Below are 25,250 nucleotides of genomic sequence, written 5' to 3'. Positions count from 1 at the left end.
ATATATCATATACATGTATATCATAGCCCTGCATATATCCACTACGGGGTCAACAGAGTTAAGGGCTGTGCGTATGAACATTTGTTAAAAGTAGGTAACAGGTACTACTTTTACTAAGGCAATACACATTTAGCAATCGCTCTCACTTACTACAGAAATCTATCAACAGATGAAATCAACATCACAAAATGTATTTACGGTTTTATTTGTATTCCAAGCAGTGGACTTTCATCCATAATTGATAAAAGCATTTCTGTAAACAATGTTTTACTATTGTATGTCTAAATTTTCGTCTGCTACAACTTCACCCTGGTCATCGGTGATGCGGAATTGTACCTACTGCTAGACCGTAAGACGATGACATTAGGCTTTAGCAAAAAGGTCATTCACAGGATGTATGGCCGATAAGTCGTCAAAGTGCATTTTAATTTAATTTTAAGACCTACACACCACACTGCTTCCGTACCACAGCAGCCATGGGTGATTGATTACAGAAATTTATCGAGTCAAAAGAATTAACGTTCAGTGAGCTCATGTTTGTCAACAATTACATATCCAAATCCAAACCGTCCCTTACCTTCGTGCTCTTCCACATTCTCTGCGACGCGATGTTCAGTTCTTTCCGGAGATTCATCTGAGCTGCGTCCTCTGTCCTGTCTATAAATGATTTGCCTACACCTGACGACTGCCGCCCTGTTCTTCATGTACCTCCATCTCGGTCTTCTGTTAACTCCGTAATATCCACAGAATATCTTTCAAAGTCGGTCTTCAATGTCTTCACTTTTCAAAAGTGAAAGCGCATCACAACTGTAAGTGTAACATTGCGTACCCCCGTTTAAATCATAATTCCCCCCACCCCCTAAAATTAGATATATGGAAGAGTTTTCCATTATATACTCCCGAGTTAATGTATAAGTATATGTTGATATACTTGCTTCCTATCGTCTTAATAATTAAAACAGTTCTTCATTTTATGGAACTTTGTTTTGTGTTGTCGTCATTTTGAACATCTATGACGCTTCGTTGTGGACGTCAACAATTTGAAATGTATGGAAACGTGTTGTTAACACAATTCAGCAATGTTACCGACCAAAAATGTAAATATAAGTAATAAGTAATAAGGTATCATTTTAAAATATTTATCGGGATATAAATACGGGTTGTTACATGATCAAATCAAAAATCGAATTTGATCACGTGACCAACCCGTATTTATATCCCGATAAATATTTTAAAATGATACCTTATATATATATATATATATATATATATATATATATATATATATATATATATATAATTCAATAAAAAAATCAGGAAAATATACAGTTCCAAAATATATTTAAATATATTTTGGAACTGTATATTTTCCTGATTTTTTTATTGAATTATTTTGACTGTGTGATATCAACTCTTTCTATTTGGATTATATATATATATATATATATATAGGTGTAAAGACTCATGAGCTATAGGATCTTGCTGTGAAACAAACACTAAAACTATCAAGTGTTAATCGCACTAAAATATCACAGGTGGGATCAGGTGCCTAGGGGGAGTAAGCATCCCCTGTCGACCGGTCAAACCAATCAGTTTATCTGTTCATTTTAAAACCAGATTGATATCATTCACATTTTGTAGCTTTGAAAAGGATAACACTCAGCTGAGAGAACAATGCGATAAAGTGACAAAGGAAAGTAGGAATCTAGAATTAAAGCTTGCTCAAGAACAGGGAAATATCAATGATTTACAGACAAAAGTCGACAGGTAAGTGTATGTTATGGACAACTTGGGCTGGGATTCATAAAGTCTTAAAATGAACTTAAGTATAAGAAAATTCTTAAACCAATGAAAACACATAAGCAATTCTAAGATATTGAGTTTTTCTACTTAGTTTTATTCATAAAACAACTGAAGTGTAAGAAAATTCTTAAACAGTTCTAAACTTTAAGTGTAGTCTTTCATCATCATTGTTAAGAAAACTTAAGTTAAGAATGATAATGGCCGCCAATAGAGGTATTGGGTCTTTGATTTTAAAATGTATTCATTGTTTTTAATAAAACATTTTCATATTCTATGCAAAGTAGTTGATCGTGAAAGGTAGACACCTATATATTTTGGTCAAAGGACCAATGATTATTATAGCAAACCTTCCCATCTACACTACTACACTTACGGCTTTTATATATATATATATATATATATATATATATATATATATAGTTGATCCTGCAGCTGAACATGGAAATGCTGATTAGAGAAAAGACCATAACCACACCTCTGTCATTACAAACACTCTTTGCCATTAGTACTAGTACACATAATATTTAAATTAAGTTTTCTGCGGGCCCTTTTCTGACTGAGTCAGGGGCTGTTTTTTTTTTTAGCTCACCTGAGCTGAAAACTCAAATGAGCTTTTCTGATCGCCTATTGTCCTTCGTCTGTCTGTAAACTTTTACATTTTCGACTTCTTCTCCAGAACCAATGGACCACTTTCAACCAAAATTGGCAAAAAGCATCCTTGGGTGAGGGGCTTTCAAGTTTGTTCAAAGGAAGGGTCGCGACCCTTCAAAGGGGTGATAATCACAAAATGCAAAATTAGAATGGGGTCGTTTAAAAATCTCCTTATCAACAACCACTGAGCCAAAAGAGCTGAAATTTACATGAAAGCTTCAAGACATAGTTCAGATTCAAGTTTGCTAAAACCTTGATCCCCGAACGTAGGTTAGGGCCACAATAGGAGATCAAATTTTTACAGGAGAAAATCTTCTTAAGAATCACTGGGCCAAGAGAGTACAAATTTACATCAAAACTTAAATTCCTGATGCAGATTTAAGTTTGTTAACATGACAGACCCCGGGGGTAGGGTGGGACCACAATAGGGGATCAAAGTTTTACATACAAATTAATAGGGAAAATTATTAAAAATCATAGTGCAGACTCAAGTTTGTTAAAAGCATGCCCCCCCTCCCCTGGGGACCACAATAGGGGATCAGAGTTTTACATACCACTTGGGAAAATCTTCTTAAGAATCATTGGACAAGAGAAGTTTACATTTACACGAAAGCTTGTTAACATCACAATAGGGTGTTGAGTAAACAAAGCTTGCAGTCAGATAAACATTCCCATGTTGGCTGTAGTGATCGAGCGACAGGTGGTTAATGGAGAATGGGAGTTATAGGGGAGAGTGTTAGAACTAAGAGTTTTGTATCCTGTAGTCAATGTAGCTAGATGTATCTTAGTGTAGTCAGAATAAACATATATGTATAGATACAAAGAACCCGTGTTGGATTATTTCTGACCAACATAACAGGGGATCAAAGTTTTGGATACAAAGGGGTATAGCGCACTTGGTATGCAATTTCGCCTACATAAATACCTTTTTCTTGAATATCATTTTTTACAAATATTCTGCTACACAATGTCAGTTTATACTTGTGTTTACCCAAATTACTTAATAAAGATATCTATATGTAGATAGTATCTTTATTTAATAAGCATAAACATCACCGTGATTATATAGAGTACATAGTAGATGTAAGGTAATGGGCATAAAAAATTGCAAACTGTTGCAAAAGGCCACCATAAACCAGAAATAAAACACTGAAATTGTTTTACTTGATTATGACTATATAAGTCCGTTTGAGGAAATTTGGTTTAAGGTGGCCCTCTTGTTGAAAATGGATAAAATATGAAAAAATCGTTCTCAAAATTTACCTTGAGATTTAGCAGCCTGTCAAACATAAATCCTTTAAACTTGCATGCCTGGGTGGCCTAGTGGTTTAGGTGCACGGTAATCTTACAATTAAACTATACATCATTCCGAGTTCATGTCCAATATTTTTCCTTTTTTTTTTTTTTTTTTTTTTTTTTGCTTTTCAATTTTTGGGGGTTGTTTCCTTGAGGGGGGGGGTGGGGTTAAAGGTGATACATATATTATAACAAATATTAGTCATTTTCATCATAACTTCTATTATTTGCAAGTTACGACTTAAAGAAGGGAATTTATTCCGAGATCACTGTAGTTCCGTTTGTTTACACGAACATGTTCCTATGTGCACAGGATTTTCAAACCGTAATGTGGCTGACGAAAATCTAAACAAATATTACAAGAAAAAGGACACAAATGCACAGCATGTAATCACGGGCACTGGAAGTTAATGTAAATATATAGTATGTGCATGTATAAAAAAGGAAGGGTAGGACACTCTTTTTGAGGCAAATTCGGGTTTGGGTTATTGTGGGCTCGGAATAAATTCATCGCGTCAGGCCGTTTGAGAAACTCAAACGGCCTGACGCGATGAATCGTTCACATATACCTTACTTTCAATATATGTACGGTTTCTTTCCGTTCCAATGCCGTTCATTCGAAGAAAAAGATGTTTTTACACCTCCAAGTGCCTAAGAATTTCGCTAGACTGTCTTACTTCCGGTTTAATCGCACTGAATCGAAAGGTAAGTTCTGATAGGTCAATAATAAAATTGAAGTCTGAATTGACACACGTTATCTAATCCATAAATACATATGTAGAGAAAATAATTCTCAGGATTATTACTTCATGATGGTGTTAGAGACTAGTGGTTAAGTACATGAGCCATGTTTGTTTTTATAGTTCAAATATTCTTATCATTATTTCACAACCAATAAGAATATGACATAAACTTATTAATTTTTATCACATTGACCAATCACAACTTACCTTTCGATTCAGTGCGATTAAACCGGAAGTAAGACAGTCTAGCGAAATTCTTAGGCACTTGGAGGTGTAAAAACATCTTTTTCTTCGAATGAACGGCATTGGAACGGAAAGAAACCGTACATATATTGAAAGTAAGGTATATGTGAACGATTCATCGCGTCAGGCCGTTTGAGAAACGCCCACAATAACCCAAACCCGAATATGCCTCAAAAAGAGTGTCCTACCCTTCCTTTTTTATACATGCACATACTATATATTTACATTAACTTCCAGTGCCCGTGCATGTAATAAGTAAAAATAGGTCAAGGGAGGAAAAGAACTGTTATACGGTTTGACTTCTCAAAAGTAAATATAAAAACTCATGTAGCAACTGTCATACAAAGCTAAACACTCGAATTATCAACCAAAGGCAAATGAACTGATGACATCTATTAAAGGCGCTTCAGTCATGTCAGAAAAAGACAATGAGTTAAGTAATGACATATGTAAAAGGGTTGTTGTTTAAAATGAATGCACTTATGAAAATATTGTACTGTTCATCATTCCAAATAGGAAAATGGTTTATTAATTAAAGAACGGCTCATAGAAATGTCAGTAATGCTAAACTGCGGCAGTTATTTATCTTGGTTAACGAAACATAAAAAATGTTGGCCTTATATTTACATATAACACGCCCGTCTATTATTGGAAACCGGTGTTTTCCATTTAAATTTCTGAGTCGGCCATTTCGTCAGCAAATGCGCTATACCTCTTTATAGGAAAAATCGTTAAACATACTCTTCTCAAAAACCACTGTGCCAGGAAAGTAGAATTTACATGGTAGCTTCCTCACATAGTGCAGATTCAAGTTTGTTAAACTCATGACCCATGGGGCGAGGATGGGGACCACAATAGGGATCAAAGTTTTACATGCGAATATATAGGGAGAATCTTTTAAAATTTGGGCCAAGGTGACTGGTGAGCAGTGTGGCCCATGGGCCTCTTGCTTAGTTTACCATTGCTGATTAATACATTTTGATAAAGTCATGAAACAACAAACAACTTAAAAGAACTGTTTTGTTGTATTATCCAAGGTCACGTCACTCTATTGATAAAAAGTACAGATTCAACTTCCTAGGAAATGACTTTTCAACGGAAGCTCCACTATCAGCTCTGTTACATTTTATCTAGTACAAACTTGTAAATCAACATTCTGGGTATTAGATCCATAATGAAAGGATTTAAATCTTCTAACTAATCATATTGACAAAGGCTTAAAGTCGAAATCCCATATACCAAACCAATATTTCTACTCTGATTCGAATGATCTTACTCATCTGTAACCATCTGCTGAAAACTGTTCCATTTAGTCATACAACAAACGCCAGACACATATGTTGCACAGGCTTCAGTCAGTTCGAAAGAGATGAAGAAGACTGAGAAGTTCAATTAATATAGATATATATTAAAATATATATATATATATATAGAGAGAGAGAGAGAGAGAGAGAGAGAGAGAGAGAGAGAGAGAGAGAGAGTACCAGGATTAATGACCTACAGTGAGGATAGACTTTCTGAAAATTCGAAATTGATCTGATTCATTGAATACAGGTATATCAAAATTATTAACGTTCATGCTTAGTTTAGTTAATTGAAATCTTGAGAAACATCTCATTGATATGCTAAATTTTTGAAGAGGCCATTTCAAATTTTTAAGAAATATTGGTAGATAGACATACTGCGAAGTTCACACAAATAAGTTAAGATTTAATGTATATAAGTGTAATATTTACATGTACATCATTTTAAGGTTACAAAATGAAAATAACAACTTGGAAGAACAAAGAAAGAAAGTTGCATCGGAGAGGGACAATCTTAAGCTGAATCTTAGCGAGGATTGCAAAATCATCGCTGATTTGGAGACTAGGATCGTAAGGTACGTGTACATGAAATATAAAATAACCTGAACTATTTTCGGGACCGTCCTATACCTGATATAAATAGTTTCTCTCCTTTGTGATTGATATCCTTAAAACATTCTAATGTAATACCTGTCATTTTTATCAACTCGGAAAATATGATTGCTATTGTAAAAGTCCTTGTCATGTATTTACTTGATGAAATTACCTCACATCAATATTCACAAACATTAATCTTTAAAAAAAAAGCTTCTACAGAGAAGAAAATCTCATGGTGTGGCCTCCAACTCCAGATGTTTTATCTAATAACAATATTTATTTCCTTCATATTTTAATTTTCGATATATGTCAGTGAACTCGAAATGAAATACACCACAGTAGTGTATATCTGCTTCATATTTGGATATTTTAGTGAAGATACGAGGGTTGTTCGATATGTATTCTCCGCCATCAGTCAGTGCCTCAGAGGTCTACCCAAATCAGCGTACCGTGACGCATTTCAGAAATGGATTCAGAGATTGAAATTATTTATTTCAAACCGCGGAGAATACTTTGAAGGGATTTAATGTTCATTTCACTATTTGAGTCGAATGCTTTTGAGATATCGTACAATACACATTACATATCGAAGAGCCCTGGTATAGTAACAAATTCCTATGGTAAATCAACGTTGTCAGGTGCATTTGTTGAACTTTATTAATGCGTTTTAAATTTCCCATATTTTGTTTTGTGATCAGAGTAATGTACAGATGGTTGTAGAAAATAATGCACACGAGTATAAGAGCTTTAATTTTAGGCTGTAGTAGTATAGAATATTAAGTATTTGATACACTCATAACCGTATACATTGTACGAAAGCCCATTGAGTTCATTTTCGTAGCTGAAAAAAGAGAGAATTTTTCGCGAATCAAACTCGAAACTTTCGCGAATTTTAACGCATCTCAGAATGTCTTTAAAAAGCACTTGGTGACCTAAGTTTTTCCAATAAAAGATGAATCCACACTTTTCAAAGGTTATGGAGTGGCGGATTTAAGGGGGCGCAGCCGCCCCCCCCCCCCCCTAAAATTTTCAAATTTATGGTAAATCGTGGTTTCTTGTTTAGAAAATGTAAACGATAAAAGAAGCAATAATTTCTTCCACTCTCGGAGAAATAAATGACAAATCGTTTGATTTATTGAATTACTTTTATTAGGAGGACTTGCATTTTCCCCAAAAACCCTTAAATTTGCGTCATTTTATTAATTTTACCTTATTAAAAATGACAGAAAATAGTAAAAATGACTACACAGGAAACATATTTCAAGTCCTATAAAATCTGTAAAATCCAGGAGCTTTCGGGGGCTTCGCCCCCTAGGCCCCCAGCACTGGCGGACCCAGACCCTTTCCTCATAATATTGCGCCCTAACCACAAATCCTGGATCCGCCCCTGTTATATCCCTTGGCTGTCATCTTTTGGAAACCCATCGAATTTTCACAGCAACCTTTGTAACTACCTGTTATAATTTTGCCATTTGATATGCTTTTGGTTTGCATGTTTTTCACCGTGACACCCTCTTAACATAAAGACCTCTCCTATGTGACAATTAATAACAAAAAATATGTACAACAGATAAGATGATCTTCTTAAAGCAGTCAAATCTCAAGAGATATGGATTTACAAAATTACAAAGTACAGCTGTACAAGTTTATCGTTATTTTTCTTCATTGTAATGAGCAAATTATTTCATGCTACTGTTTTTAATACTGAGCGCATTCAATCCATAAATTAGTGTTTATAAGCAAAATCTACGCTTTATAACCTAAAAGTTCCGTGTTAATTCGTGAAAGTTACGCGTTATAACGCGAAAGTTTTGCGTTAATTCGCGAAAGTTATGCGTCAATTCGCGAAAAATTCTCTTTTTTTTTCAGCTACGAAAATGACCTCAATGGGCTTTCGTAACATTGTATATACATTACAACTAAGAAAGGAAAAAAAAAAAAAAACAATTAAATTTTCATGATTTCAAAAATTATGTTTAGACTATAATGTATTGGCACATAAGATGTTTTAGGCTTGCCCTTTGTATTGGGGAATCCTACGAGTATCTTTAAATGGCAAATACGTAATAAGAGTTTAAATCTGGATGAAGGTCAGTTCTACGTCATGGGTGTTTAAATACCAGGCAGGGAGCCTTGGGCTACGTTCAAGGTCGTAGCGGCTAGGAATGGTGTCTGATTTGTGCCATTTTACACTTTATCGTCTTTTTCTTATTTCGAGGCGAAAAGACAATAAAACGATATTTAGCAACTTTTCTTCCCGAAATAACGAAAAGACGACAAAATGATAATATTAGCTAATTTTCGCCTCAAAATAATGGAAAGACGACATATTATAAAATGACAAAAATCAGCCACCATACGTAGCCCCCAGGCTAGCCGCTACGATGTTGAATGCAGCCGTGGTTGGGGAGACGAACCGCTTCTGTGCAACACCCTCTTTGGTTCGAGTCAAAATAATAGAATAAATGTGAATAAGTTATCTATTCACTTCCTTTAACTTTTCAACGGAGCCTCTGATTGGCTAGGGAAAGTCAAATCAACATATAGGTAACTAAAACAAATAGGATGGAGTAACATTTAAAGTCAGCATTTCGCAAAGTCTATGGTCGTTATAACGATCTAGTTTGCCAATACAACCTTTCATTTGGTAAAATGCTGTCTGACGTGTTTCATACCGATTGTTAGGCCGTTCTTGGCACACTGATTTTGACTACGGATGACTCCGTTTACCTGATCAAGATATAGGGCTCACGGCGGGTGTGACCGGTCAACAGGGGGTGCTTACTCTTCCTAGGCACCTGATCCCACCTCTGGTGTGCCCAGGGGTCCGTGTTTCCCCAATTCTCTATTTTGTATTGCTTATAGGAGTTATGAGATTGTTATCTTCACCTTTCATGATAACAATCCAGTACTCAAAGACCAAGACACCCCCCCCCTTCCCAAGTCTCTTAAGTCCAAAGAGTAGGAGTATTTTGGTTTCGAGAAGTTTCTCCAAGTCTGAATAGTTAAAGAGATTTTTGTCAATTTAATCTAGTCATTGAGACAAGAATGTTTAAAATTTGTTGTTAATATTAATAAATGAAATTTCAATAAAATGTGGCCTTTATATAATCTATAGTGTTTGTGTATGATTGTGATTGTGATTGAAAGAATATGTTGAATAACCATGTTACTATTCAAATACAATGAGCTTATAAATCGAATAAAAAATAACCGAATCGAATGGTTAAAATTACGACAAACAAAATCATGAATGAGATTTTTGTTTTCAAGGATTTTTATGTTGGATGGCAAATGTGAAAGTGCATGAAATTCATTCCAAAACGTCAATCTAATGATGAAGCACGATTTAGATTCATTGAACAACCTTAATTATGTCCTGTACACATACTGCAACAAGTCTTCACACATTTTAAATAACTATAGATTTTAAATTTTCCAAAGATTCGATCTCATCAAGGAGGAATAATGTATTGTCACAATTTTTCAAAATAGTACATCATTTATGTAAATGTACTCTTTGTCCTTTTCAAATTCATCACCTACATGTATCTGTTTAGCTCGATGGATTAAAGTAAAAAGCTGGCAAAAGACAAAAGAAAATTATTTCACATTAAATTTGCATTTTATTTTTTTTTTTTGGTTAAATTTCCAAACCTACAACGCCACAACTTTATTACATACATGTTTATCCTATATGTCTTATTCATTACAATTTTAATTGCCTATTACACCTCAAGATACAAGGCATCAGTAAATAGCTGGATCTTAACAACAAGAGTACTTTTAAAAAAACTCGAGATATCAGTACCTCTACTAGCTTTTTATTTTCTTGTTTGAATTGGATGCCAATCAAGGATAATTTTATGCATAGAAAGATTGTCTTTCTGTTCAAAGTTTTAAACAACCAAATGCCAAATTACACAAACGTGTTTCAATATACAAGGGATGTCAGTTGTCGCCAAACCAGTTGTCCAAGCGGAAATTTTCCCTAATCGGACCTCGATGCCAGCACTCGTGACGTAGAACTGATCTTCATCCATATTTATACTCTTATTGCGTATTTGCCATTTAAATGCCTGTGGGATTCCCCAGTACTAAGGGTAATTCTAATACATTTTATGTGTCAATACATTATACATGAAGTATAAACATAGTTTTTTAAATCGAGCAAATTCTGCCCCCCCCCCCCCCTCCTCTGAGTATCAGAAACAATGTATACGGTTACATGTTACAAGTGTATCAAATATTTAATACTCTATACTACTACAGTCTAAAAGTTCTAATACATATATGTAGTCGTATGTATTATTTTCTACAACCAATAGTTAGCAATTGTACATGACCCTGACCACAAAACAAAATATGGAAGTTTAATACACATGAATAAAGTTCAACAAAATTAAATGTACATGCACCTGAAAACATTAATTCACTATAGCAATATGCTACTGAAATACATAACATCTTATCCACTCAAACTGTTTAACAGTTATTTACCTTGTTTTGGCCTTTCAAAGTTTTCATTCAAAGCTTTGCAAAGTTCACAACGGTTTTTCGTGAAAGACACCAAATTATGCTTTTGTCAACACCTTTCTCTCAGAAAAACATACAAGTTCTCGTTAGCAACTTTGACTATTAAAACACAGGTATTGCATGCTGTATCCGGGATGTTTAAAGCAGTCCCATTCACAAATTAAACAGTGTCCAGGTTGGAAGCTTTTGTTTTGAATGGTGACTGATGTCAATGGTTAGTGCGAGGTAACGAATCAATAACCCTTGACTTGTGATGATGCTTTATAACTACCATTCCAATTCTTTTCAAAATTGATATGAAGCATCTTTGGGACAAGAGAGACATAAATTGTAAATTTCAGAACTCCTGCACCCCTGGGGCCGTAGGGACCGGGAAAATTGCCAAAAATTTACCAATTTTCAAAAATCTTCTCTACAGCCACACATGTGTAAGAAAAACTAAATACACAGTGATGTAGAACAGGAAGACCTCTACGAAAATTGTAAATTTCATGATCCCCGGGATAAAGGTTCTGACTCAAGGGCAGGGCCAAATTTGGTATATTGTGTGTAAAACACTTAAATAACATCTTCCTTAGTGCTATTGAAACTAGATAGAAAGAGCAGGTAGTCCTTTACCAAAATTGTAAATTTGATGATCCCAGGGTTTTGGTATCAGGATGGGCCAAAATGATCAGCTATTAAATGTGTGAAAAATAGAACTGTTTTAAGTTCTTCTTGATAACTACTATTCCAATTCCTTTCAAGTTTAATATGAAGCATCTTTGGAACAAGGAGAACATAAATTGTAAATTTCAACACTCCTGCACCTCTGGATCCTTAGGAGTGGGGCAAAAACTGTCAACACATCTTGTTTTATACTGATGCCAAATATTAGAATTTAGCTTAAATCTTTTCAGAACAGGATTTTTTTTTTAATTTTTTTTTTTTAGATGTTTAGCCCTTGGGACTAGTGATACTTTTGACTAGTACTTAGGTGACCAGTAAGGCCTGTGGGCCTCTTGTAATAGAAGTAGCACTTAAACATTGTATTTACCTCCTTATAGTTCAGGTCATTGATAGTGTGTCAAACTCTCGAATACAGTTGCAATGTGATATATATATATATATTTATAATTATAGATTCATAAATCCGAGAACCTTATTTACTGTGCCACTTGCCCAACTTGTGGAGAAAACTACATAGGACAAACGAACAAACTTAATGCGCGAGTAAGGGTGCACAAACAACAAGTAAAAGATCCTAGTGTGCAGAACACCCCATGTAGTGAACATTTTGCGGAATGCGGGGGTGGTAAATTTAAAGTGTTCCCGTTCTTTAAAATGTGGACTGAAAATGAAATAACTCGCAAAGCCAAAGAGAACTATTTTATTAAACTTTTCAATCCAAGCCTTAATAGAAAATAATTATTTGAATAATTGAACTACAATTTAGCATAATATTTTTACAAAACAGACAATTACCAAACGCTAAAGGTTAACGTTATTATGATGTCATAAAGGACTCGTTTAATTGACGTCATAACAAAGACGTTACTAAACAATTTTTGTATACATATTTGAACTGCCTGATGAACCATGTAGACATGGAGAAAGCGCTAGCAGTAAATGATTGTTTTTTATGGAATGTGTCATTCTGATTTTCAATATTTATTTACAACTGTGCCGAATCAACTTCTAATATATATATATATATATATATATATATATATATATATAGGTAAAAAATAAAAATGAAGCACGAAGACGTTTAGTAAAGCTTTAGCGCTTTCATTTCAAATCTTCAGAAGCTTTATATATATATATATATATATATATATATATATATATATAAATAATGCTATGTTTTTCTTTTCTTTTATATCACGTTTTTATATTTAGATACTGATTTTAAATACTAATTTGATGTTTGTGTATATGTTTGAATGCCGGATCACAATGAAAACAAGCTGTATGTTAATTTGTGTCATCTTGGGTAAATTAAGGTTATTATTATCATTATAAACAGAAAATCATTTTATTAAGTTTTTTTTATTTTCATTGACAGATTAGAGAAAGAAGTTGAAGATACATCAAAATTATTTGAAAATGCAAAAATTGAAAATCAGAATCTTCAAAAAGAACTTAGGTATGTATATCAATTCATTAGTAAAGTTTGTACATATAATTTATTTTTGGACAATTAAATGCCTTGTATTTTTCATATGATAAGATCATCTTTGTGGATAAAAATATAATTTTAGAAGTAATGATATGCAAAAATACAATTCAAAGTGAGAAGACGCTTGAGTGTCACTGGGTATTGGAGGCTCAAAATAAGCAAATCGATAACTTCAAGAGAAATTTGAATGAACAGAGGAATTCTATAGATAAATTGCAGAGAAATCTATCAGAGGAGAAAAAAGCCAAGGAAAATGCATTAAACAGGTGATTATTTTACGTATACAATAGAGAAATAATTCATTAAGGAAGAAATTCGATTATTACAATCACTTGATTTAGTAGCTGCAGAACTGTAGCTCTCTGTAAAAATATTTTGACAGAACAGAGAGCTACAGTTCCACCCCTAATAAAAACCTTTGATTTACAGCGCACAAAAAGCTGCGCATGGTTGAGCCCTGATATCTGTGTATTCTTGTGTTGCTGTCTCATAAATTTAATATCAAAAAATTCTTAACATATTTTCCTACTATAGTTGTGTCCAAACATACCATCAAATATTCATTAAAGCCCCATACGACCCGAAAAATCCCAGCTTCAAATGAATTCGTTTGTTGACGTAGCCATGTTAGGTAGCCGGGTCAATTCGAACCCTGTTGTTGTTGGTATATATTCATAAAATTCGTTATAAGTTATATGTTCGCTCTTCATTTATTATCAACACGAATAATTTATAGAAATTAAAAAATAAAATTATTCTAAAGGTAAAATATGCTCTTGATTAATGATAATGCTACAAAAGTCCTTAACACTCGTGTGAAAGAATGGAGACCGGGCCAGACTAATGAAAGCCGCATTGCCGTGAGTTTAGCTATTTGAATAATTATTATTTAAAGGAACTGGAATGATATATTATTTAAAATATTTAGCTAAAATATTTGTGGGGATATTAGTTCACATCTAGACGTTATTGTGCAAGTATGGAAATGAACCGGGGTTCGAATTGACCCGGTTACCTAACATGGCTACGTCAACAAACGAATTCATTTGAAGCTGGGAGTTTTCGGGTCGCATGGGGCTTTAATGAATATTTGAAGGTATGTTTGGACACAACTATAGTAGGAAAATATGTTAAGAATTTTTTGATATTAAATTTATGAGACAGCAACACAAGAATACACAGATATCAGGGCTCAACCATGCGTAACTTTTTGTGCGCCGTAAATCGAAGGTTTTTATTAGGGGTGGAACTGTAGCTCTCTGTTCCGTCAAAATATTTTTTCAGAGAGCTACAGTTCTGCAGCTATTGATTTAGTTGATATGGGACATTTATAAGCAAGTGAATCCTTTATGAAAGCATTCATGTTTTTCTTTAAATATAGGCTTAGCGCTGCAGCAGCCAATAGGTTGCGAGACCAAAATCCTGGAATAACGGACCTCAGCGATCCAAATCGTCCCTTGAAATTGGCTGAGAAGGTCTCGGAGTTGTATGACAACGAATGGACAAACGCCATGGAGAACCTGGAAGGAGAGTTGGATATGCACGAGGATAAGGGGATCAAACTTTTACTGAAAATTATTAAAGTAGGTGTAATTCTGAGCTTGACAAATAATACGCTTCAGTTTTGAAAAAGCTAGGTTTTTTAACTATAACAAATTAACATTATCATACCTGCACTTCCTAAAGAGAGTCGGGTATATTGTTGTTACCCTAGTTCGTCCATCCTTCTGTCACACTATATTCTTCTCTAACTCCTCTTACATTTATAGTGAAGCAATTCATCAGTTGGAATGTGATAATTGGTGTCCGAGAAATGTGCAATAAGGTTTCGGAGATTTCATTCTGATCATGGGGAGCCAATTAGGAGTTGATAAACGACGTTTTTCAACAATGAGAGGTATATGGGCCATATCGCTCACCTGCGTCACCTTGGTCCTGCTGATGTTCAGCTGTTGTGATTTTTTAAACCTCTATTTTCATGAAAATTGTTGACCCTATATTATGGCTCCAACATAGACCCCAAGGATCACGACATAGCTAAACTAGAATTTGCCTCAACACCAATATGACTAAACCCGTTGGGGATCTGGGTTAAAATAAGTCCTCAGTACCCCTTGCTTGTCGTAAGAGGCGACTAAATGGGGCGGTCCTTCGGATGAAACCTCAAAACCCGAGGTCCCCTGTCACAGCAGGTGTGGCATGTTAAAGATCCCTCCCTACTCAAAGGCTGTAAGCGCCTAGAATAGGCCTAACTTTTGCTGCCCTTCACCGGCAATGGTGATGTCTCAATACGAGTGAAAGATTCTGGAGGGGAACGTTAAACAATATTCAGTCAATCAATCAATCTTTCATTCTACACTAACTAGGTTGTAAAATGTTCCAGTATTTATTGCTCTTCATGAAAGGTGAAGATAACAAACGGTGACCTGTCTCATAACTCCTATAAGCAATACGAAATAGAGAGTTCGGCAAACACGGACCCCTGGATACACCAGAGGTGGGATCAGGTGCCTAGGAGGAATTAGCATCCCTAGTCGACCGGTCACACCCACCCTGAGCCCTATATCTTGATCAGGTAAACGGAATTATCCGTAGTCAAAACCAGTGTGCCAAGAACGGCCTAACAGTCGGTATGAAACAAGTTAGACAGTATTTGACCCAATGATAGGTTGTATTGGCAAACTAGATTTTCATAACGACCATAGAATTTGCGAAATGCTGACTTTAAACGAGACTGTTGAAACACTGCACCATCAACTTGTTTCGATTTAAAAACTGATCATACGCAGATCAAGCTCTTATGTATCGAATCAGTTGAGAGATATAAACACCATATGCAGGTGATAATGGAATATTGCTACATAAATATGGAAAGTTGACGATGGAGAAGCTGAAATTATCCCGTTTGTCATAAAGCTGGGTTGTTACTTTGCCGTTAATATCTATTTTCAGTAAAATATCTATGTATGAAGCAGAAGTGGACGACTCTGTGGTGTCGTTTATTTCGAGTATTTCTTTTATTTCTTTGTATATTCAATAACACTTTGTGATATAAAATAATTATTACTAATCTACACAAGTCAAACGAATTAAAAACTTTTTAAGTAAACTCCAAAGAAGACGCGAAAGAATATTTTGTGAAAACAGTGCCACCATGTATAGGCAAGTCTAAATAACGAACAGACAAATCTAATTGGAAGACATTTTCGCGCCAAGTCATAGTGCCGGGAATACAAAGTAATTTTGAATATATTACACACTGTTTTTGTGGTAATGCCAATGCAGTTGGTTTTAATTTAAAAAATAAGATTTAAAAATAGTCATTTAGCTTATTCCGAAACACCCGCGTTCCTTTTTTACACGCTGTACTTCGTAAGACATAGCCACGTGTGACAACCAAGCAATCAGCACCAGTAAGGTTCATATTGATTACATATATCTAAAAATCAAACGGTAGATATCATGCATTGATAAACTGATTAACAATTTTGAAATTCATAAACTCGCTAGAATGTCCTTGAGGAAAATTTTCATCGGCGTCGTAGCGTTGTTGATGGACGAAGCATGGCATATAAGATAGTGATAGAACGGAAATTTTATAAGCTTCCAAGAGCATTGATTGTTTTTGTCAACACTTCAAAGTAGAAAAAAGTTATGACCATATTTGCATCCCTCTACAGTTTGAGGTATTTTATATCACGTGTGTACACAACCGTCGCCGAATAAATGAGCAGCTGGCTCTGCCCACATGCACAGGGGCTAAGCCCGTTTTGGGCCCGAACTCTGTGATACCATAAATATAGAAAGGGGTCTAACTCTGACACAGATAAAAAACTAACCACTCGCTTCAAATGCCTAAAAAATCTTAAACTAGGTAAGCTATGCGTAGTTTGTCGTTTTCCTTGCATAGATTAATGTTTTAACTACTTGCATGCCAAATTTCAAGTCACTGGTTCTTAAAATAAGAAAGATATACGTCATCGTTCTCTCGATTTCACTTGTTTATTTTTACTAGGACATTTACCGGTCCAGGTCACGGAGTCGTTTCTCGCCTATGACAGCAGTGAAATTCAGACTAGTATGGAAGATTTCGGATCTGTCAATTAAAATTTCACCTCAATTATACGCTACTTACTTCCTCATATTTTAATAATGTTCTTCGTGTAGACGTTACACGACTTATTTTTCCTCAGCAGCATCAACTGTTGACAAGATCTGCCATTTTAACGAATACAATAAATACCCGAAATGTCTAAAACTTTAAGAAGGGGAAAATGGGTAATAATAATCTAAATGAAATAGAATAAACAAAAACAAAAATTTAAAAAAAGCCAAGAAATAATGTTCAATTTCCTTCTCTAAGTGCAATATCACAAGAATAATGTTTTGATCAGTTTTAAGGTATTTGAGATTTTAAGTCTATCGGGTATTTAGTGCGTTCCTTAAAACGACAGCTCTTGTCAACAGTTGATGCTGCTGAGGAAAAATAAGTCGTGTAACGTCTACACGAAGAACATTATTAAAATATGAGGAAGTAAGTAGCGTATAATTGAGGTGAAATTTTAATTGACAGATCCGAAATCTTCCATACTAGTCTGAATTTCACTGCTGTCATAGGCGAGAAACGACTCCGTGACCTGGACCGGTAAATGTCCTAGTAAAAATAAACAAGTGAAATCGAGAGAACGATGACGTATATCTTTCTTATTTTAAGAACCAGTGACTTGAAATTTGGCATGCAAGTAGTTAAAACATTAATTTATGCAAGGAAAACGACAAACTGCGCATAGCATACCAAGTTTATGATTTTTTAGGCATTTGAAGCGAGTGGTTAGTTTTTTTTATCTGTGTCAGAGTTAGACCCCTTTCAATATTTATGGTATCACAGAGTTTGGGCCCAAAACGGGCTTAGCCCCTATGCCCACATGTATGTGCTGCTTTGTTTTGTTTACGTAAGGTATAGTTAATGATGTGACAATGCAAGACCAATTAAAAGACTATAGTATGATATACTATTGACTGTACAATACAAACATGAACACACAATGTGTACAAGTATGTGTGCAGGTTTCACAGCTGTATTGGATATCATATATAATGATTTATTTTCAATCAAGGACGTACCTATTGATGGCAATATGAGCATGTTACAAAGAAAACAAAATATATACGAGTGAAAGTTTGATTGATAAAACATGGTTAAATAAAAAATAAGATAGACACAGCATAGTTATAATACAATTAAAATAAATGACCATATATAGATCATGATAGATAACGGTTTTTTAAAGAACATATTTTAAATAATCATGTATACATATATCAGAGGACGACATTTTGCCGTCAAAAGATTTATAAGACATTTTTTGTTGTTGGCTATTAAATTTTGTTAAAGCCTATTTGAAATATTTTATCTGATGGACATAAAAAAGAAGACAGGAAATGTTGTGTTTTCAGACATTTTAGTGATGTTGATGATGATTTTATTCTCATAAACCAATATACAAAAAGGTATAGAGAAATACAAATATTACATTATACAATACACAAAGTCAGTATCCAGAGAAAAACAAAACACACACACACACACACACACACACACACACACACACACACACTTGGATATATACCATACGTAAAGAACATGTGCATAGTACAATGTACATTTCTGGAGGACTAAAGCATGAAAGTTAAGTAATCAAAGTTTTATTATAAGTGATAAATTTTCATAATTTTTTCAAAGTGATAATATTTTTAGATTGAAACAGATTTTTGTATTTGGTACTATTAACATTTGTTCTGCTTTCCAAATTAATAAAATGATTTCTGTACAAACGTAAGTGTGGACGAACTAAAATATAATGAAACTCATCTCCTAGGTCATTTTTGCCACACACAAAATGCTTTTTTTTTTTCAACATTTCGCCATCTACCAATTTCTATCACTAATGCAAGTTCTAAATCGACAAAACTTTATTCTTTCTTTGGTATTTAATTTATCTAAATATTAAGGAATTTAAAACATTAGGTTTCAAGATATAGGGCTCATGGCGGGTGTGACCGGTCGACAGGGGATGCTTACTCCTTCTATACACCTGATCCCACGTCTGGTATATCCTGGGTCTATGTTTTTCCAGCTTTTTATTTTGCATTGCTGATAGGAATTATTAGATTGATCGATGTTCGTTATCTTCACCTTTCATTTCCAGATTTGCTGAAATTGGTTAAATAATCTAAGTTTCACACTTTCATCTAACCACTTTTTATTAATCGGATTCTGAGAAATGAAAATATGAGAAAGTAAGTAGCGTATAATTGATGTGAAATTTTTTATTGACAAGTCCAAAATCTTCCACACTAGTCTGAATTTCGCTGCTGTCATAGGCGAGGAACCACTCGGTGACCTGGACCGGTAAATGTCCTAGTAAATTTAAACAGGTGGTATCGAGAGAACGATGACCATATATCTCTATTATTTTAAGAAACTGTAGCTTGAGATTTGGCATGCAAATAGTTAAAACATTAATCTAAGCAAGGAGACAGGCAAATTACTCATGCCGCACCTAGTTTCTGATTTTTAGGCATTTGAAGCGAGTGGTTAGGTTATTTTTATCTGGTCGGAGTTGGACCCCATTCTATATCACTCTTTCTTCCTCATTTCCAGAACGTGTTTGACACGTGTGCTGAGTTTGGAGACGCCCACCTTGCAGCTTTCCCTGACATGTTGATCTTACCGCCATCCATTTTACAGAGGGCAAAAGAAAGAACGGTAACACATAGACAACAACAAATTGTTTTCATTTTTATTTAATTTCTATAGATACATGTAATTCAATTTAATGTAATCATCTAGATTAAGAATAAGAATAACATTATAATCTGATACTAGGGCATGCTTGTATTTTTGCATATACATTTTATGCTTGTGCTGTGTGTGTTCTTCAGCTCTACACCAGGGACCTGCCGGCTGAAATACTTAAACCGATGAAAGATTTTCGAAAATCGCAAGCAAAGCATGCTATAAATCATTTGCGAAAGGTATGAATTATCTAAATAATTTCGATTTTTTTTTAAAATGCAGTTTTCTATTAATGAAAAAGCATCGCACGTCTAATCGCAAAAAAGATAAAAGTAAAATAGAAAAAGAAAAATTTCACAATGTCTATTGTCTTGTTTGAATTATATAAAAATCTGACATATCGGGAATGGACGGATTAACAGTATTGGTGACTTTGCTATCCACGTCCTCTTGAATAGATTAAAACAGTTTATCACATGTTTACCCCTTTATCCAGTGGATATAACTCATACGATATATTATTCGTATTCCAAAGTAGTTGTTCCTACGCCGCATGACGGAATGTGCATAGGAACTGGATCAGGGTGACAGGAATTCCCCACAAATTCTAAAAATTGATGGAAGTGGCACAGGTGTTGTTAAATTCTTCAAAATTTTAAAACGATGAATTTATATGTGAAGTAATTCGTTACGAACAGACCTGTCATTTTCATTATCTAGCCTAGTTATTGTCTCGGCCAGAAAAGTTGATATTTACATGAAAGCTTCCTGACAGTGCAGATTCAAGTTTGTAAAAATCATGACCCCAAGGGTAGGTTGAAACCACAATAGGGATCAAAGTTTTACATGCGAATATGTAGGGAAAATCTTTAAATTTGGACCAAGGTGACCCAGGTGAGCGATGTAGCCCGTAGGCCTCTTGTTTAAAATACAGATTTAAGAAACACAAGCACGTCTAACAATAAAAGCTCCACGACCCTCCATGTCACAGGAAACTTAAAAGTTCTCTGAATGATGATATACATAGTGGAAACATTATTGTCAACATTGAACATCCAAAAGGAGGCCGCGCGTCATCTATGACACAGATTCGGATGACTGACATATTCATGAATAATCACACAATTTCAAAGTAAAACGTTCTAAAATGTAAATGTTTTTCTCAGTTGAAAATAATCTTTTATAAATTAAACATTGTGACAGTCAATATTCATTTTTATTTATATTTCCCAACGAATTATTTGTAACGACGTAATGTTAGCGTTACGGGTGTAGTTCGGGTTGAGGTAAACAAAAGAGAATACTAGCTAGGACAGTATTATGGAAAGGTCTGTTAGAGTAAAATGTGTGATAAAAAGAATCCCCCGTGGTTTGTGGTTGGATATGATTATTATCCAACTCGTTGTGTGTTTTCTATCCCCGAGTCTTGGCTCCTATATGTCTTCAATACCTATCATATATTCCTATTAGTGGGATTTGATTGAATAGATTAAATGATAGATGACTTAAATCGTGCAATTCAGTGAAAGTTTCTAATACATGTATTATGAATTTTAGGTAAGGACCATGGTTTCTGAATTTTTGCTGTTACTACGGCCAATGATGTAACTATTTATAATTGCAGTATTTCTCTTCGAACGATGGAAAATCAAAACTGCGAATTAGTAAGAAGAAATTCAACACCTGCAAAGAATACATTGACAAATGCGTTGAACTTTGTTGGATGATGCGTATACAAGATCCTCCAATCTATATGGAAACAGACTACCCGACTAATTCAGAATTCGACTCCAGCAGAATGCGATCATACACAAAAGCAGGGAGATTCGTAAATTTTGTTGTTTGGCCCACGTTTTTTCTACACAAGGATGGTCCACTGTTGGGAAAGGGGGTTGTGCAAGGAAGCAAAAATGAAGTTGAGAACATCGAAGAAAGTAATAGCGAGGCAGGATCCTCTTGTTCCGATGAATCTGATGATAATTTTGACGACGCTCGCTCACGCACAGATTCAGATTTGAAAGAAGATGCATCAACATATGCACAGAAGCCAAAGTTGGAAGATGGTGAAACCACATCTGGAGCAGGTAAATCGCAAAGCAATAGCACCGAGGGAAACCCAGAGGAACCAATTGCAGAAGAACCAATCTCAGAGGAACCAATTCCAGAGGAACCAATTCCAGAGGAACCAATCCCAGGGAAACTATATCTAGAGGAACCAAATGGAGATGAATATTCCGGTCAGCCAGAAGGGTCAGTCAAAGAAGGAACTCGTCATAAGAAAGTCAAAGAAGTTTGGAATAATTCAGAAGGAGCGGACAGCAAAGAAGAAATAAAAACTGAAGACGATCACAATGACAAGTTAACAAATGATGATGAAGATTGTGGCGAATAGCAAATATTCATTGAATATTATACGGAGATGCATATAGCAATGATAAATTAATATCTTGATTAAGTATTATACAGTAATATTATCTTAAATCGACTGTATATGGTTCCAAAGAAATTTGCCGAACTACACGGAGTGCAGAACGCAGAATTGTAATAATGATATGGTTGTGATAATAGCAAACGTATCACTAAATTACAAATATGTCAAATGTTGCAATATTCGATTTATTCCATTTATATTATAGAATTTTATACTTGTATAGTTCTCCATATATTTTGCATAATTTGTATTCAATAATTGTTAATTTGTATTCTATGGGTTTTTTTATTCTATATTTTTTTTAATTTGTATTGTATACTGTATTGTGTTATTTTTCATTTGTATTTCCGTAATCGTTATTATATAGCTAGTAACTCTTTAATTTTCCTAAATTCTTGAGAATTTTAGCGTTCAACAACTGGACCATTATTGAGCTCCATCTTTTCATGAAAGAACAGGATCCACACCGAAACGTTCTGAGCACAAGTTACCGTTATTGCACGAAGACAAAATTTATTTCAAGACTGATAGATTTGAACTCGGAATCTACATGTCATTAATCCATTACTTTATCCACTGATCTACAAAAGTATCGTGTAACGAGCTACTATAAGATAAACAGCTGAGTAGGAGTGAGGGTGAGGATGATTTCCTTAATACTTTAAGCTCAACTTGTACAGAATTTACCTTAATCAGACATCAGTTTTAATACATATTAATCTTGAAATAGATATATATAATTCAATTTTATATTGTCTTTGAATTGATTTTGGTAGATCCAATAAATTACCTACAAAACAATACCCCCTCCCCCAACTAATTTCCATGTGTGCATAAAGGATGTAGCCATCACTCTGAACCACCCGAAATTATTCGACCAATGAAAGCGATCGTGACAAAGAAAATACACATATCCCACAATTCTAATTAATTTTATTATCGAATACAACTGGAATTCACATACAATACAGATTAAAACATTAAAGGATAGAAATAGTGTAATATGCATGTACAATACAAATGAAAATAATACAATATATATGGAATACAAGTAGACAATTTAAGAATACAATTTTAAAATGTGTAACTTACGCGTACCGGCCAAAATAATGGGAAAGGGAAAATATTTCAATATGTAGTCCAGATCTTCATCGATGTTTCAGAGAGGTAAAGATTTGATTCACTGTTGCAGATATTTCTCTAGACAGATTATAGTAAGAAAGCGCAGTGCCACTTGGTCTTCGCATTCATTTTGGTGAAAACTGAAATAAAGCAAGCGGATATCTTTAGAGAATTTATTATCAAGTGCCATGTTTAACGAGTACTCGACTCGTTGCCGTCCTATATATATATATTTCAAATGCAATGTACATCTTGTATGATCCTCTTAAATGTACGTTAAATAGCTGTATCCTATTTCCATTTTCAATGACTGTGTAGCGTGTGTGTGACAGCGTGGTGAGAATTCCATCATTATCGAAAGCAAGTGTGAAGACTTGCCTAGATGGTCGAGCTATATATATATATATATATATATATATATATATATATAAGCACTGAAAAGGCCACAAAGCAAATAACACGAAATGTATATGTAATATATGTCTCTTGATAAAGACGCGTGTTGCGTCGAAAATTTAAGTTTTAAATAACCAACAGTGCCGTGGCCTTTTCAGTGCTTTTATAAATTTCTTTACTGGCCTTGTATCTTCTCAGATCCGACACTTTAAGAAAGTAGGGTGTTGTTGGGTTTATGTGCTTTTATATATATATATATATATATAGTCTGTGTAATCTTTAGTCAAAAAGTCAAAAATTAAATGCATTATTTCATTAATCAGCTTGTGATTGGTTGTGACTTACTAGGTGTTTTTCATTAACATTACGTTACCAGCAACACGACTCAACAATAATTGTCTACGAAATATAACTAGCTAGTGGACTATGTCCATTTCGCTAAGTCCATTCCATTATTGGCTATTAAAGCGACACAGGAAAATTCCGATACAGCTGGGTTATTACTGGAGGCATCCGTAGATTAACTTGTAATATGCTGTGATACTCTGTAGAAATCAAAAGTATTCTGATACATTTGGAAAGAAATACAATTATATAGATGGCATAGAAATGAAAATATTTGAAAAATAAACTTGAATTTTATTTTATGTGTGTTATTACATCTGAAAGCGAGTAAAGGTTGTGATATAATGTATACTGTTATTTTCTGCTCTGAAAAGACATGCTGTTATGTACATTATCCATGTAGTTTTAGAATTGGGAATTAGAAATTTCAGACGCATTGTGCCACAAAATATGCAAGAACTATTGTAAATCTGATATGGATTCTCAAAAATTCCAAAGAACGTGGAGTAAATTTGATCACAACTCTTCCAAATTCAACAGCATCAAAACGTAGGACTTTTCAACACTTTACACCACCCTTCACGATAAATTTAAGACAAGACTTTTTGACATAAACAACTACTTCTTCCGTAAAAATGAAACTCCAAATTATTCACATTTCTTATCAGTAATTGCTTTGTTAAACACCACCGTTATTTTGTGCACAAGTACTCTGAAGATGATATCAAAGAGATACTGGAGTTCCTCGTTGACAATGAATATCTTTGTCGTCTTTTGATACCAAGGCAAATTTTGTTTCTTTATTACCATATCAGTTTTTGCA

General features: G+C 34.4%; 1 protein-coding gene across 2 annotated transcripts in view; it reads left to right on the top strand.

Moving 5' to 3' along the window:
- The window catches only part of LOC125679219 (putative leucine-rich repeat-containing protein DDB_G0290503), a 54,664-nt gene extending 29,940 nt beyond the window's left edge, over window positions 1-24,724 (top strand). For both annotated transcript variants that reach the window (XM_048918261.2, XM_048918262.2), the window contains 8 exons: window positions 1,642-1,767; window positions 6,490-6,615; window positions 13,221-13,301; window positions 13,448-13,600; window positions 14,716-14,917; window positions 19,999-20,103; window positions 20,280-20,372; window positions 21,758-24,724. In XM_048918261.2, the coding sequence (XP_048774218.1) occupies window positions 1,642-1,767; window positions 6,490-6,615; window positions 13,221-13,301; window positions 13,448-13,600; window positions 14,716-14,917; window positions 19,999-20,103; window positions 20,280-20,372; window positions 21,758-22,525 (1,654 nt within the window). In that variant the 3' untranslated portion in view covers window positions 22,526-24,724. The remainder of the gene's footprint in view (window positions 1-1,641; window positions 1,768-6,489; window positions 6,616-13,220; window positions 13,302-13,447; window positions 13,601-14,715; window positions 14,918-19,998; window positions 20,104-20,279; window positions 20,373-21,757) is intronic.
- Window positions 24,725-25,250: the final 526 nt, after the last annotated feature.

The sequence above is a fragment of the Ostrea edulis genome, chromosome 2 (genome assembly GCF_947568905.1).
Source record: "Ostrea edulis chromosome 2, xbOstEdul1.1, whole genome shotgun sequence".
NCBI classification, from domain to species: Eukaryota; Metazoa; Mollusca; class Bivalvia; order Ostreida; family Ostreidae; genus Ostrea; species Ostrea edulis.
Note: the sequence above shows the minus strand (reverse complement) of the source record. Positions and strands in the feature narration are given on the sequence as shown.